Here is a 15460-nt window from a genome sequence, read left to right on the forward strand (position 1 = left end):
CTTGGAAACAAGCATAAGGAGGTTAAGTCACTTACTCAGATTCAAATGCAGGCAATGTTTCTTTAGAGGCCAAGCAGTAACCACTGCACCATACTGCCACAATTTACACCCAGCTATCTTACTTGGGGGCTTGACATTTTAATAATCATACTTCACTCACTCCAGGAAATAATAGCACTTTTTCTGTACCTCCTTAAAGCACTTACCACTTTCTACTTCCTGTTACATTTATATTTCATACCTCTCCTTCTATATCATAAACTCCATGGAGTTAGGCTCTATTTTTATTCTTACCAATATCAAGGATGACATTTAAGTAAGAAGCTAGTCAGTGTGTTCACAGAATTTTAAAAATGAACCCATTTTTAGATTGGCTATGATCTGTGAAAATTTGGCACAGGGGAGATAAGCTTTGAGGGGTAACGAGGGTGAATTGACAAAGTCAGCATCATAGGATCTCTCAGCTGTCCAGATGGGCAATGAAGGTACCGCTGCAGCTGAGGAGATTGGAGCTTGAGAACCAGTTGAAAAAGAGGATGCCGCAAGAAAGGGCATCATCATGTTGATGAGGGTGAGCCATGAGCTGTTCAGGTGTGAGGAAGGTTGAAGCCCAGTGTGGTGGCTTTAAAATATATCCACAAATGCTTTGCTAATCATCCCCTCAAAAAGTGAAGCCTAATTCTCCTCCCTTTGAGAATGGGCTGGACTAAATGATTTATTTCTAACAAACAGAACATAGCAGATATGTCAATGTGTGGCTTCTGTGGCCAGGTCATGAAAGACAGTTTCAGCCTTGCTCCCTCTTGGATCACCTGCTCTGGGGAAGGCCAGCTGCCATGTCACAGGATCCTCAGTCTGTAGGAGGAGCCACAGAATGAGGATGAGGCCTCCTGCCAAGAGCCAACAAAGAATCACAGTCTCCTGCCATGTGAGGGAGCCATCTTCAAAGTGGGTTTTCCAGCCACAGTCAAACCTTCAGATCACGACAGCCCCTGCCAACGCCTTGATGGAAACTTCATGAGATCCGGAGGCAGAACCACTGAGCTACGCTATTGCCAAATTCCTCATCTACAGAGAAAATAAATGTTTGTTGTCTTAAGCTGCCAAGTTTTGAGATATGTTGTCATGCAGCCGTAGATAACTAATAAACCCAACAAGATACTGGCCACAAACAAGAAGTCAAGATGAAGAGAGGAGGGAGGGGAAATAAGGGTTTAAACAGTGTCTGAATTTTACCTCTCTCCTATTACCTATTGCACAATAGCCAAGATACACCCCCACAGCCTGCAGAGAAATGTACTTTCTACCCCAAATAAGTTCACAACTTCCCTTGCTTTCTGATAGAATCTACTTCAAGTCTTCAGCAAAATATCTTAAAGATATTTCTACTTGGATTAAGAAAATATTTTTCCAGCCTCTTTCTACTTGGCAATCCTTGTCTAGAAAAGAATAGACAGCTTCAACCCACAGCAGGAAAAACGACTACAGGGATAGATGGAGATATCAGCTTAGGTAGCTACTAAGCCACCCACAACTTCTGGTGAAGTTCAAAGTTAAGTCTCCAAAGTTGGCATGTATTCTCAAGAAACACCCCTAAACACAATCCCATATAGATAATGTAAGTTCTAACCATAACAAACTGGCACACACGTTTTCAGACAATATTTTCCAATACAGTATGTGAGCTCAGAGGAGAGAACTGGGGAGGTCCACTAAATTTCCAAAGTCACAAACAGATTGGAAAGCTCTGAATAGCTGCTCCCTGGGGGTGGGAGAAAACCATAGCGACACTGACGACAACAACAACAAATGCATTGCCTGCTTCCTATGTATGTGCTAAGAACTCTGCGAACCATTTTACATGCATTTCCTCATTTAACCCCCGAAGATGCCTATGGCAGGGTAACTATTAACTATCTCATTTTATTGATGGGTAAACTAAAACACAGAGAGGTGTTAGTATTGGAGCCATAATTACAACCCACCCCAAGATTTCTAGCTCTGTGCTCCAACCGCTCACCTACATGGTTTCTTAAAATGTATTAGTGCCACAATAAACATACGTGTGCACAATAGCCAAGACTTGGAACCAACCCAAGTGTCCAACAACAATAGACTGGATTAAGAAAATGTGGCACATATACACCATGGAATACTATGCAGCCATAAAAAAGAATGAGTTCATGTCCTTTGTAGGGACATAGATGAAGCTGGAAACCGTCATTCTCAGCAAACTATCGCAAGGACAAAAAACCAAACACCGCATGTTCTCACGCATAGGTGGGAATTGAACAATGAGATCACTTGGACACAGGAAGGGGAACATCACAGACTGGGGCCTGTTGTGGGGTTGGGGAAGCAGGGAGGGGTAGCATTAGGAGATATACCTAATGTAAATGACGAGTTAATGGGTGCAGCACACCAACATGGCACATATATACATATGTAACAAACCTGCACGTTGCACACATGTATCCTAGAACTTAAAGTATAATAAAAAAAATTTATTAGATCCCAGCAACAAAAACAAATGCCTCTTCCAAGGCTAAGGTGACCTGCTGCTATACTCCTTTGGACTCTCCAGTCTCTCCTAGAAATGAACAGCTCTGGGATTTCAGGCATCGCCTCCCTTCCCTACTCAAAATTATTGCCTAGCCGACCGAGAAGCACACTTCCAGAGGCAGAATTAGCCAAGCTGGGAGCTGGAATCTACCTACCACCATTACTGACAAAACATGAAGCTCTCTCATTTGCTTAACTGCAAGTTACCATTGATAAACTAAACAGTAAAGAGAATATTCACCATTTGTATTCCTCTTAGAGTCTCAGATCTCTTTCCCATAAGACAGTACCGGGCTGGGAAAGTGCTAACATGCTTCATGGTGAGTAATAAGCATTCCCTAAAGTTGTGATTTCCCCCGCAGGTTTGGGGTAGGGGAATAGGTTTCTTAATTTCTTATATCCCAGCTTGTCACCTACTCTTCCTCCTCTTCATTCCTCATCCAAAATTATCTCCCATCCGGAGCTTACTCCAAGCTAACACAACTGAACAAAATTAGGCCACAGATAGAGTTTAATCAATCCCATACCACCCACTCCCACCAACTCCTCCGGAGCACTTTTATTTCTCTTTACTTGGGTTTCCATGGGAATTGTATTTGGGGGAGTGGGGGATTCAAAGGAATTTATCACAGGCAGATGGCTGTGAAGTGTGCAAGAGGGGGCAGCGGACCAGCCTCAGAACACAGCGCTGGGCCAACACAAATTTTTCAGGGGGAATAAGACATATTCTGACAACACCTTCAGGAACCTGTGGCAGGGGCAGTCGCTGCTCTGGTTCACCTCACAGGTAAATTGCCATAAAGCAGTGCCCAGACCTACCTCTGGGGGGACATCAAACGGTTCCACCTCCACCTCGGTTGAGTTAGTTTTGTTTGAAGCCTGTTGGGATTTTCCGTCATCAGTTTTGTCAGCCTTGTCTTTACCTTTGGAAGATTTGGAGTCTTTGTCCTTGGAAGGCAACTTGAGCTCCTTCAGGGCCTTGGAAAATTTAGATTCCTGTGCCCCTCCTGAGAGGATTTCCACAGCAATTTCTACCAAGATTCTGCCCCTGAATGACACGCCTTCCCCAAAGCCTTCGTTCATTTCCTGGTAGTCATCCATCAGACTGTGGTTCCTGGGCGAGCCATACAGGTTAATCCAGGCAGGCCCAAAGGTGGGCAGAAAGCCTAGAGAGACCCCAGGTTTTAGTTATCTCATTCTGCTTTTGCTTTATAAAAGTTGCATACATTCATTTCAAAATGTAGAATATCCAAGAAAGACAAAAGAAAACATTGACAGGATATCCCATCACCAAAAGACAACTATGATTGCCATCTTGCCATATTTCCTTCTAGTCCTTTTTGCATTCATGTTTACACTTGTTCACAGTTGTACTAATATCATAAATGCCAATCTGCATTCTGTTCTGTTCACTTATTCATCAAATATTTACTGATTCCCCCATGTTCTCCAGTAGGCTCTATGTTTAGTGCCAGGTACCATGCTAGATACTAAACAGAGCCTGCTGGAGAACAAAGCAGGTGTAAACATTAAACAAATAATTATTTGCAGTGCAAACACTATGGAGGAAACACACTTTGTGTTGCAAGAAAAAGTAACAGGCTGATGTAACATAGAGGGGAGTTAGGCAGGCAGAGAAGAGAGTGAGTGTCTATTCTGGCTAGAGGGAGCAGCATGTGCCAGCTAGAAAGAGTTTGGAGCCAGAGATGAACTCTGTGGGAGAGTTTGGAGAGGTAGGTGGGTCTTGGGGACTTGATAAAAATTTTGTCCTTTATCCTAAAAACTACAGAAATGTTTTAAAGGAATTTAAGCAAAGATGTGACATAATCAGATGTCTTAAGATCACTCTGACTGTTACATGAAGGGTTAGAAGAATGCATGTGGGCTAACTGGTTCGAGGACCACTTCAACATCAAAACTGAAGATCAGTGTCTTGAACTAGGGTGAAGGTAGAGGAGACTGAGATACGTAAATGTTTCGAGATACGTTCTGAACGTAGAATTAAAAAGACCTGATGATTTGAACTTACTGCTGATATTTTCCCTTCTTAATACATAGTGTCTGAGAAAATGCAGTGTCTATGGGAACATCTCTATGGCAACATCTCAATGACAGGCAGTTCAGCCTGGTGGCTCTGAAGCCTGAGTTCAAATCTCAGCTCTGTCACGTTCAAGCTGTGTGACCTTGGGCAGTTTTTAAACTTTCCCGTGTTGCAGTTTCCTCACCTCTAAAAGGGAGATGCTAATAGTACCTGTCTCATCTATCAAAATTAAAAGAAACTATTAATTGAGTGTTTCACACAGGCCCTTAGAAAGTGCTAAGAATATAGGCTATTATTATGAAAAAGCAAATACATCATGATCTGCTTAACAATCCCCCAGTGTTGACAATTAGGTTTCCATGTATGTTACTATTATTAATAGTTTTATGCCTACACATTTCCGATCCCCTACTCCCATAAACTAGATTCTAGCCCTCCTTTGAGTCGACTTAAATATAAGAATGTTGTATTAAAAAGGATAGAAAGATTTTATGGTCCTGATGTCTATATTTTAAACCACTGACGTTTATCTTCCTGAATGCCATCAAGATGTTCCTAAAAGGTTGTAAATAAAACATGTTTACATCTAGCTGAGAAATTGTATACATGGGCCGAGTGTGCTTTCTGCCTACAGCAATCTTGTGGCAAACACTTCCATAATGTAAAGATTTAGACAAAGGTATTTATTTACTGAGGCCTCTCTATGGTATCTGTTAGGGACACAAAAATGTGTAAATCTTGTTCTCTGCTCTTGACACGCCTTTAGTCTAATCAAGGAAAAAATTAAAATAATTACATTAACTTCATATACAGATGATAGGTGATATATTTATGTATATATATTTGTACATATATGTATGTGTGATTGTATGTATGTAGATATACAAGCATGTGCATGTATGTGTGCAAAAAAATGTCAATTAGTATAAATTCGTAGCACAGAGAAAGATTGCCAGGGAATTTAAAGAAGGGAGGGTTTGTTGGGCTTTTTAGAGAATTATCTGCTAATTTGGGCTTTGCAAATAAAGAGCCATATACTGAGTGGAAATTCTTCTACCTGACCTCCGCCTGGCTGGCTCGGTGGATTAGCTGCGGCTCTCAGCTCCCGCCCTGGCTCACCGTGTCAGTGTACCTCGCTGCTATTCCTGCGCTCTCATGTTCCCATCATTGGGTTGAAGACACAATTTTTGTTGGTACCATTTATTTTGTGGGCCATACTAATAGATGTAGTAGGCCATATTTGGCCCATAGACCTTAGTTTACTAATCTCTGATTTACTCTAAATGTCTCATTTTTCAATTATGGGAAGACTGACTTCCTCAAGGACACATAGCAGTGTTTGTGGAAGACCTGGGACCAGGAGCAAACCTCCTGGCTCCCAGAGCCCGGTGTCATCCATTGCCCTGAACCAACTCAAACCACAGACCCTACAGTAGCATGGAAAGTGCCTAATACATGGAAGGTGCTCTAACCCAGGGGCCCCTAATCCCACAGAGCCACGGGCCAGTATCCATCCTGTTAGGAACTGGACCACAAGAGATGACCAGCAGGCAAGTGAGTATTACCACCTGAGCTCCACCTGTCAGATTAGCGGTGGCAATAGATTCTCATAGGAGTACAAAGCATACTGTGAACTGCACATACGAGGGACCTAGGTTGCATGCTCCTTATAAGGAGACTCCTAATGCCTGACGATCTAAAGTGGAACAGTTTCATCCTAAAACCATCCCCCTACCCAACCATGGAAAAATAGTCTTCCATAAAACTGGTCCCTGGTGCCAAAAAGGCTGGGGACCACTGCTCTAGCCCACCCCTTTTAAAGATGAGGGCTCTAAAGCAAGTATTTTGAGACATTTTCAAGTCAGATGGGTGGGACTTTACCTTTGTCTCCATCCTGTTCATTGGAGATTTTCTTCAGGTCAATGAAATGGGTTGCCAGTGCTACATCATTCATGCTGCCTTCATCCCACACCTGGATTTTCACCCTCCGACACAAGGGAGGGAACATTTCCTTGAAGATCACCTGTTCATGCCACACAGGATCAGCACAGTTCTTTTGCACTGTGGTTCGCCCCTAAAAACACAGCCAGGAGGACATGAGTCATGGAAGGGAGTGACCGACTACAGAAAACTCTTCAAGCCAGTTGGAAATACAAAGTAAGTTTTCAAAGATAATGAACCTGCTTCTGACACCCACGAAAATCAGTTACACTCAGCGAACATGACTGATGACCTGCTCTGTGCCGGACACCATGCCAGGTACCTGGGACAAAGGCAAGTGACAGCCCTCAGGGAGTTCGGATCAGCATACTGGGGTTGGGGTGAAACTAACACCCATATTACAAATGGGAGTTCTGTGCATCTCCAGGAATGCAGTGGATGTAGTTAGACTGTGAGCTCATATTTTGTAGAAGTATGACCTTGTGTGAATCACTTTTCCAGTCTGGACCTCAGTTTCTTGTCATAAAATGGATGTAATGTCTTATATGATCTCCAAGTTCAGCCCAAGTCAAAAATATTTCAGCATTCACCCCTGCCAAGGGGAGACAATCAGGGTAGGTCTGTATTTTAATGGCAGAGACAACATGTGTGTCAGCTGAAGCTTCAAAATCCAGCCAACCATAGTTAATCTCTGACCACGTACCCAGACCCTGATACTTCCAATGGCTTCTGAGCAGCGAAAAGCGATGTCCAGGCTTACATAGGACAAGGACTACCTGGGGAGATTGTGGAACAGGTCAGGACGTGGGTGGAAATTCTACAGGACCTGGGGACTAAATAGCTCAGAGAAGCAGCCGGGGGTGAGGAAGGATGCCTGTCTGCCTGGTTCCTAAACCACAATCCACCCATAGCTCCTTTCCATTTTCTCCAGTGAAGAGTGAGTGGGTAACGCCCCCCTATTTCCCTGCCACATCCCGTTTCCTTTTTTTTTTTTTTTTTTTTTTTTTTTAAAGACAGAGCCTTGCTCTGTCGCCCAGGCTGGAGTGCAGTGGTACAATATCTGCCTACTGCAACCTCCGCCTCTCAAGTTCAAGCAATTCTTATGCCTTAGCCACCCAGTAGCTGGGATTACAGGCATGCACCACCATGCCCAGATAATTTTTTGTGTGTTTTCAGTTGAGACAGGGTTTCACCATGTTGGCCAGGCTGCTCTTGGGCTCCTGGCCTCAAGTGATTCACCTGCCTCAGCCTCCCAAAGTGCTGGGATTACAGGTGTGAGCCACTGCGCCTGGCCCCATTGCCTTTTAGTGACAAGTTTTTGCTTTCAAGGCACTTCCTAATGTTTATTTAATTTGATTTGATTAAACATATCTTGGATAGAGAGCAGGGCCCTGGCCCAGGCGAGGCAGCGTTAGTGACAATGGTTCCTCACCATCTGCCCAGCAAAGGAGACCTCCACAAAGGGATCCACCAGGTCCTTACTGTCACCCACAAATGCCTTGGTGACGTTCGCCATGATGCTTGAATTCATTTTGGGCAACCCTTCTGCTTTGTAGAGTCTCACGTAGAATCTGGCCCAGGGTCTCTCTGATGGAAACCCATTGGGGATCAAAAGGTTCCTTAGAGGGAGACAAAAACAAATGAAAAGCTCTCTCAGTTGAAGAAACAGAGAGAAAAGACAGCAGCAATTTGGAGGCAGAAAGATAGATCCCAATATAAGAAAAATCTGAAAAGAGTTAAGATTCATTGCTGAAATTTTCTTTCTAGTGTAAATGACAGAGAACAGAATGAATAGAGCAAACGCAAACTCATTCAGGTCCTAGGATGATAGGATAAATACTGTCTCCCACTCTGAACCTTAAAAGAGGTGCATTGAAGTCTTCCCACATCACAAACCAGTGATTGAAATTATAATTCCTTTAAAGAACATTCAGTTACATTCAGAAAAATTGGATAAGCTTAGGAGTAGCTTATCTATTATGGGTTATGATAGGCAGACAGACAGTTCCTGTCCTAGAACCTGACCTCCCGAAGGAGAGTCATACCTTAATAAGACACATCTTGGTGCCTGATAGAGCAGAATCCCAGGTGGCCAAGCTGAGGACAAGCACGGTTCTCATGTACCCATAAGAAAAGGGGTGAGGGAGGGGAAAGAGATTAAAACTGGACATATCATTTCTATGCACAGCCCTGGATGGACCTGTCTTACTTTTCTATTTGCTCCTCGGTGTCAGAAGTTTTAGGGCTGGTCTTCAAGATGTCGCCTTTCCCCATCACGCTGATGTCACATTTCAGGTATCCCTTGGTGCCAGTCCTGATGTCACCAGGGTCTGTGAGCAAGGCCCACTTGTCGCAGAACTGATGACCTGTGAAAGCACCCTGACAGCTCACATCCTTCACAGATGGGCCCAGCAGCCCCACCCCTTTCTCTCCCAGGTGCCAAGGGCCCCCAGGCTCTCCTCCTTCTGTTGCTCTGGGTGGTAAATCATCTCAGTTATTTCTAAACCTCATGCTGCTTCCCTCTTCCTTTCCCTCCTCTCCCTTTGCTTCCCACTAGTTCTCCATCTTTTCCCCCAATTTACCATAGATTCTTGGGAAGCCATTGACCTAGTGGAAATCACTGAGACAAGGGTCCATCTTTGATGGGATGGGGGGCATTAATGAAGTGTAGAAGTCACATACATATTATTTACCCACAGGATGTAAATGTGGCTCCTAGGTCTTTTTGTTTGGCCTCACTGTAAGTCAAAACTTCCAAGATGGCTTACATAATCTAGACTTCTGGCTTTTCTTTAAAAATGATAAGTTCTGGCAATACTGGCTTCACATTTTTTTTTTTAGACAGAGTCTCGCTGCAATGCCCAGGCTGGAGAGCATGGCATGATCTTGGCTCATTGCAACCTCTGCCTCCCTTGTTCAAGCCATTCTCCTGCCTCAGCCTGCCAAGTAGCTGGGACTACAGGTGTGCACGACCATGCCCAGCTAATTTTTGTATCTTTAGTAGAGATGGGATTTCACCATATTGGCCAGGCTGGTCTCAAACTCCTGACCTCAAGTGATCCACCCGCCTCGACCTCCCAAAGTGCTGGGATTATAGGTGTGAGCCACTGTGCCCGGCCACTGACATCACATTTCTACATGACAGTAAATACCAAAGGCGCTGAGCAGCCACTGCCCTTGTATATAGAGCACAAGCCCTCCTGTCTCCTTTCCCAGACTCCACTGTTCCTTTATGCCTCACACTCAGGCTGCTGCACACAGCTATGCTCCCTGTCTGGCCGCCGCAGTCACGGGAGTTGGAATCCCTGTTGAAGATTGGGGGCCTTTCATAAAAAGATCTGTGCTGGCTCTGTTACTTATTTCCTCTTGACCTTGAACAAATTACATTGCTTCTCTGAGTTTCTCCTTCCTACAAATCAGGGATAATAATAATTACAGCAAATCTTTTGTATAAGGATACAAAATGCTGTAGTCATTATTATGTGTGATACTCTTTACTAAGCATTTTGTGTATATTAACTTAATTCTCCAACAAACCTAGGAAGGAAGGAAGTTATCCTCATTTCTACAGATGAGGACACTGAGGCCCAGAGAAGTTAAGTCTTTTGCCCAAGGTTGCACAGCTAGGAAATAGAGTGGGATTTGAACCCAGGCAATCTGACTCCAGAGTCTGCATTCTTAGCTCCTATATTCCATATTCTCCTGTCCATATCTCAATTGCACAGAATTTGTGTGAAAAAAAAAACTCCCCAGAAGTAGACATATAAAATAATTTTATCATTAGACTGTAAAACATTTGAGGGCAAGAGTCATGTCTCATTCAACTTTGTGTAACTGGTGCTCAGTGTTATTGAATGAATGGTTACACAGGTGAGTGAATGAATGGGATGACCTCCAGGTGCTGTAAACCAAAGACAAGTAAGAGAGAGATGGGGAGGTGATGCTTTCTTACCAGGTTGGTTGTACACGGTCCCCAGGTCTACTTTGAAAGAGCCAATCAGTACACTTCCTATCAGCTTGTGGTGAAAGACCTGAGGAGAGATGGAGTAGGGAATATGGCAGATTCACCTTGAGGGTAAGAGGCTTGACCCTTGTCTAGCTTTGACCCTGTCTGGAGCACAGTGGAGTCTGGCCATCAAACCACAAGGCTGGAAAGGATCTCCAGAAGCCTCTCACCCTCACCTCTTGCCCTTAGCAGGATTTTAGCTGATATTCCATAGAAGAACGCCTGACAACTCTCAGTGCCTGCGAGCTTCTTTTAACCAAAATGAACCTGAGTACAGCTCACCCTTCAATATCCATCTCTTCCTGTTGAAACTTTCCCTATCTTTCAATACCTAGAACATATGTCACCTCCACCATGCAGTACCCCCAAACCAAAAGTGTCCCTTTTCTCCCTTAAACTCCTTCAACTTTGCTCACAACTTTCTCAGAGAAGTCATCACATATCGCCTTGAATCATTTTGGGCATGTACAACAGTGAGAACAAAGGAGGTGATCACCCTCAATATTCCATCTGATCAGGGCCAGCAGAGGGCCTGGCTTGGTTACAGTCACCCATTTTCATGCTACTGCTCTCAAGATGAGGAAGTTCTAAAGGAAGGTTCAGAGCTGGTGCCAGATTGAGAAGCCACAACATATGAGAAACTGCTGAAGAACCAGGAGAAAAGTTCAATCTTTCCCCCGTAAAAGAGAAAACTGACAGGTGTGGAGAAAGGGCAATGGCAACTGAAGTATCTTTAAATCATATAAATGCTGTCATGCAGAAGAGAGAGTAAGTTCCCCTCTACGGTTCCCAAATAACAGGATGAGAGATTTCCGCTCAATGTAAGACCAATGTTTATAACTGTCAGAACTTCCCAGCAATGGAATGAGCTTTCCTAGAGGTATCCACCTCCCTAACACTGAAAATAGTCAAGTTAGGGCCCAAGAACTCCATGTAGTAAAGGAAGAGAAGGATTCTTGCACCAGTTGGAAGTTATACAAGATGTCCTCTGAGCTTCCTTCTAACTATAAAATCCTGTAAGTTCCTTAAGTCAAGGACAGTTTCCTCCTGTCATTCACCCATCACATGGCCTTGTTCACAACAGATATTCAATAAACATTCAGCGAATTCGTGAATTATTGACTAATTGAATGACAGATGAACGGTTGGCTTTTGCAGCTCCTAACAGCTCCTTTTTGCTGAAGCAAAAGAAATTTAGTTGACCTCAAGAAATGACAGCCCTCCTCATTTCTCTTTCCACTCTCTCTCCCTAACCTAAACTTTCCACAGACGTCAGAGAACGAAGGTGAAGCACAGGCAGCCTGGCTCAAGTAGAGGAGCTACTGAAGGACGTTCACATAATGCTCACTCCAAAACCCACCATGCTTCCAGTTGCTCACGTGTTTTCCCAGAGGCCTGAGAAACAATACAAGGCAGTTTCAAGTTCTGTTCTCAGGTTGAGAGTCCCTGTGGGCAAGGTGAAATGCAAGAGCCCCAAACAAATCTTAAAATAGCATAGGACGCCTCTTAAAGTCATCCATCGAGTACCAGGCAATCCTGGTGTGGTCAAGTGTTAAATCACCAGGACTCTGGGGACATCTCACACGCAGAGTACTGGGAGCCCTGCATGCCTTGGCCACTGAAAAGGGAAGACTGTCTTTGGCAACACCAGGGGTGTGTTACAGGCTGGCTGTCCCAATAGCATCTGTTTACAGCACTCTCCCACTACTTTTCCCATGTCGTATATATTCTGGGCATACTGATTTTCAGTTCATGGACTAACAGAAAAGTTATGTTAAACTTTCCCCTCTCAAGGGAAGATTTTATTTTATAATCTTTTGTCTCTAAGAGTCTTTTAGGGACACTAAAGTCTTCTCTTCTTCCAAGTTAGAGAAACAGAGATAGGCAATAGTAGCTTTGACCATTCTGGACTTCTCTAGAAGTCCACATGTCCCACAAACAGTCCTGACCCTAGTCTATGGCACAATATAAAAATCTAGTGATTAACTGTTCATCAGACAGTCCTTAGAAGCCTCCTATGGAGCTGATTCCACAAACAGGTGGTTGCCTGAGCAATGGAACAAAGTCCTGGGCATTGTCCCAGGTCCTGAAATATCACCTGCACCACTTGTCACCATGCCTGAAATTCAAACCTTAAGATTGTTTGGCTCTAGGTGACTTCTCATTCTTCAAGAGTCACATTCTTCAAGTCTCCTGGGAAGGGTAATGTCATAATTCCACTATTACACTGACACACAAAGTAGGAATTGCGTCCTTTTATAACTGTTTGGAAGAGAGAAACTTATTCTCCAGCCATCCTTCCCCACCTTGGGAGAAGCTGTGGTGATCTCTCAGGCTGGTAAGATACATGCAGTCTGTCATTCATTGGTCTCTGTCCCTTTGCTGAATGGTACAAAGTCTGTAACAATTCCATTTGGCCTGACTTCTCTCTCATTTGGATCAGTCTGATTTCAATATGGGCACTTCCCCTTCCCATTTCTGTCCTCCGTGTGGTGGGCAAAGTTGGATTGGGCCCTTAAAGCAGGAAGCTCTGCCTCTGCACTTCCCCTGGCAGGGCTGAGGAAGAGTCTATGCAGCAGACTCAATTTCCCAAGGGCAGGTCCTGAGGTTTACACTCAGAGACAACTTTTGAAAATCCCAATGGCCACCATTTAGTCCAAATCACATCCTCTGATCAAGCATTACCATTGATGAGACTGATACTTTTTCCTGATTCTTGTTCCTATTTCTTTATTCATTACCCAACTAGGAGGAGGAGGAGATATGATTAATGATCATTAGTGTAGATACCAGCCCAAGAGAGAAACACCAACATTTGTTTGATTTAAAAAAAACAACCAAAACTGGCAATGCCTTAAGATGTCACTTGAAGCACGTGTCTCACATTCCCACACTAGTAAGCTACACAATTCAGTCAATAATAGCTTTACAGTAGCTTACCACTTACTTCCAAGAAGCATAGATCTTCTTGAGGTGGTTTTTCTTCCCAGACTCCTCCATACTGGTGATTTCAAGTTCTGCCTGTTGGTTACAAACTTGCCAACTGACACTTGCCTTCCTGAATCTATTCCCCTCTAAGTATGCTGAGTTGTCCCAGAGAGTCCCCAATGCCCAGAATCTCTCCCACCTCTCCACAACTATCACCACCAATGCTATACTTACTGAGATTTTGATGATCTTGTCAAAAAGATGCACTTGGGGCCCAATGAAGTCGAAGACAAAGTACTGCAAAACAAAGAGTTCATTCTGTCCATCAACCCCAGGCTTGCACCTAAGAATCATGTTCTTGGAGTGGATTTAGATCTTTGTCATTCTAACTAACTGCTGCATGAATATACACCATCAATTGATTGTCAATTTCTTTTTTTTTTTTTTTTTGAGACAGGGTTTTGTTCTATCAGCTAGGCTGGAGTGCAGTGGCGCAATATGGCTCACTGCAGCCTCAACCTCCCAGGGCTCAAGTAATCCTCCTGCCTCAGCCTCCTGAGTATCTGGGACTACAGGCCTATACCACCACACCTGGCTAATTTTTTTATTTTTTTGAACTTTTTGTAGAGACAGTGTCTCACTATGATGCCCAGGCTGGTCTTGAATGAAACGAATGCCATCAATCACATTCTTGGACAGGATATGTGTGAGTAATCCTCTAAAATGAACATGAGAAGTGGAATTGTTGGATCATAGATGAAATGCATGTAACTTTTGAACAGATAATATAAATTTGTTTCCCAAATGGGAATTTTATATTCCCACTGGCAGCATATGAAAATAGCCATCTCTCTATAATCTTACCAACCCTTGATAGTGTCAGCTCATTTTTTTGGTTATAATTATGAGTGAAAATGGTATTTCAGTATGGTTTTAAATTGGAGTGGACTTGACTAACATCTACTTTTCCCAGGATTTTTCAGTTTCAAACATCCCTATGAAATTACCAGGATTTACCAGGGAGAAAATACAAAAAAACTATGGACATGAGGATTTTTAATATTAATAACATGATTGAATTTTGGAGTTGGAGAAATTATCTAGACCAGCCCCATGTTCTACAGATAAGAAGACTGAAGACTAAAGGATTTGAAAGATGCTACCCAGGTTCCTATTGCTAGTTATTGTTGGGTCTGGGACCAAACCTTACTTCTCTTGACATTATCACACAAGGGGATCAAGTACTAGATACTTCACCATCTGACTCTTGAGTCAAGATCCTCCCAAACTCGAGGTTGTACGATTAAAAGATACAGAAAACTGAAGTGGTGTTTTGTCCTGGTTTGTGTGTTCTGGGAAATGAGGGGGACCAGGAAGGCAGGCCTGGTAAGCTGTTTCCTGGATTTTCTTTTTTGAGCTGTAGAGTGGAGGAATGGCCCCTTAGAGATGGACACAGCCACAGTAGGAAAGGAGGAACTGACCAAGTGCTGATGGCCTGCTTTCAAAGGGCAGAACAGAAAAAGCAAAATGTAGAAACCGAAAAATGTCGTCATACATTATAAGAGATCCACAAAATGGTGGTCCTTAGAGATCAACCAAAGATTCCATTCTGTTCAGTGTCTTCTGTTTAAGAAGACAAGACAATACATAAAACATTTCAGGAAATTTCTCATATACATGCTTAAACTTTTTCGGAGTTCTGGTGTTCAAATTTTATGTGGAAAATTCACTTACACAACATTCTTCATTCTCTGAATACACCAGATGCTGTGGATTCCTTTGGATGGACAAATGAGTTGCAATATTTATTACCTTCTGGTGGGATTCATGTTTCAGACTCAACTACCTCACATAGGCTTCCGAGACCTCCAGGTCAACACATATTCCTCTAGCTGGGAAATATTCCCCAGCTCCAACTAATGGGTTCCTTCAGCATCTGATAAACTTTTGGCTTGAGTATTTAGGTCAAGAGTTGTAACAAA

At 43.3% G+C, this 15460-nt stretch overlaps 2 protein-coding genes across 2 annotated transcripts in view; both read right to left on the minus strand.

Annotated features, from left to right (window-relative positions):
* Positions 1-7499, minus strand: part of NDUFB9 (NADH:ubiquinone oxidoreductase subunit B9) — a 576062-nt gene extending 568563 nt beyond the window's left edge. The window contains exon 1 of the mRNA XM_050801726.1: positions 7496-7499. The gene's annotated coding sequence lies outside the window, so the exon portion shown is untranslated. The remainder of the gene's footprint in view (positions 1-7495) is intronic.
* The window catches only part of FER1L6 (fer-1 like family member 6), a 286778-nt gene that overhangs the window by 141982 nt on the left and 129336 nt on the right, over positions 1-15460 (minus strand). The window contains exons 6-11 of the mRNA XM_050801779.1: positions 13713-13775; positions 10497-10575; positions 8754-8910; positions 7977-8163; positions 6485-6677; positions 3382-3728 (exon numbers count right to left, since the gene is read on the minus strand). Coding sequence (XP_050657736.1) covers positions 3382-3728; positions 6485-6677; positions 7977-8163; positions 8754-8910; positions 10497-10575; positions 13713-13775 — 1026 coding nt within the window. The remainder of the gene's footprint in view (positions 1-3381; positions 3729-6484; positions 6678-7976; positions 8164-8753; positions 8911-10496; positions 10576-13712; positions 13776-15460) is intronic.

Source organism: Macaca thibetana, chromosome 8 (assembly GCF_024542745.1).
Source record: "Macaca thibetana thibetana isolate TM-01 chromosome 8, ASM2454274v1, whole genome shotgun sequence".
Lineage (NCBI taxonomy): Eukaryota > Metazoa > Chordata > Mammalia > Primates > Cercopithecidae > Macaca > Macaca thibetana.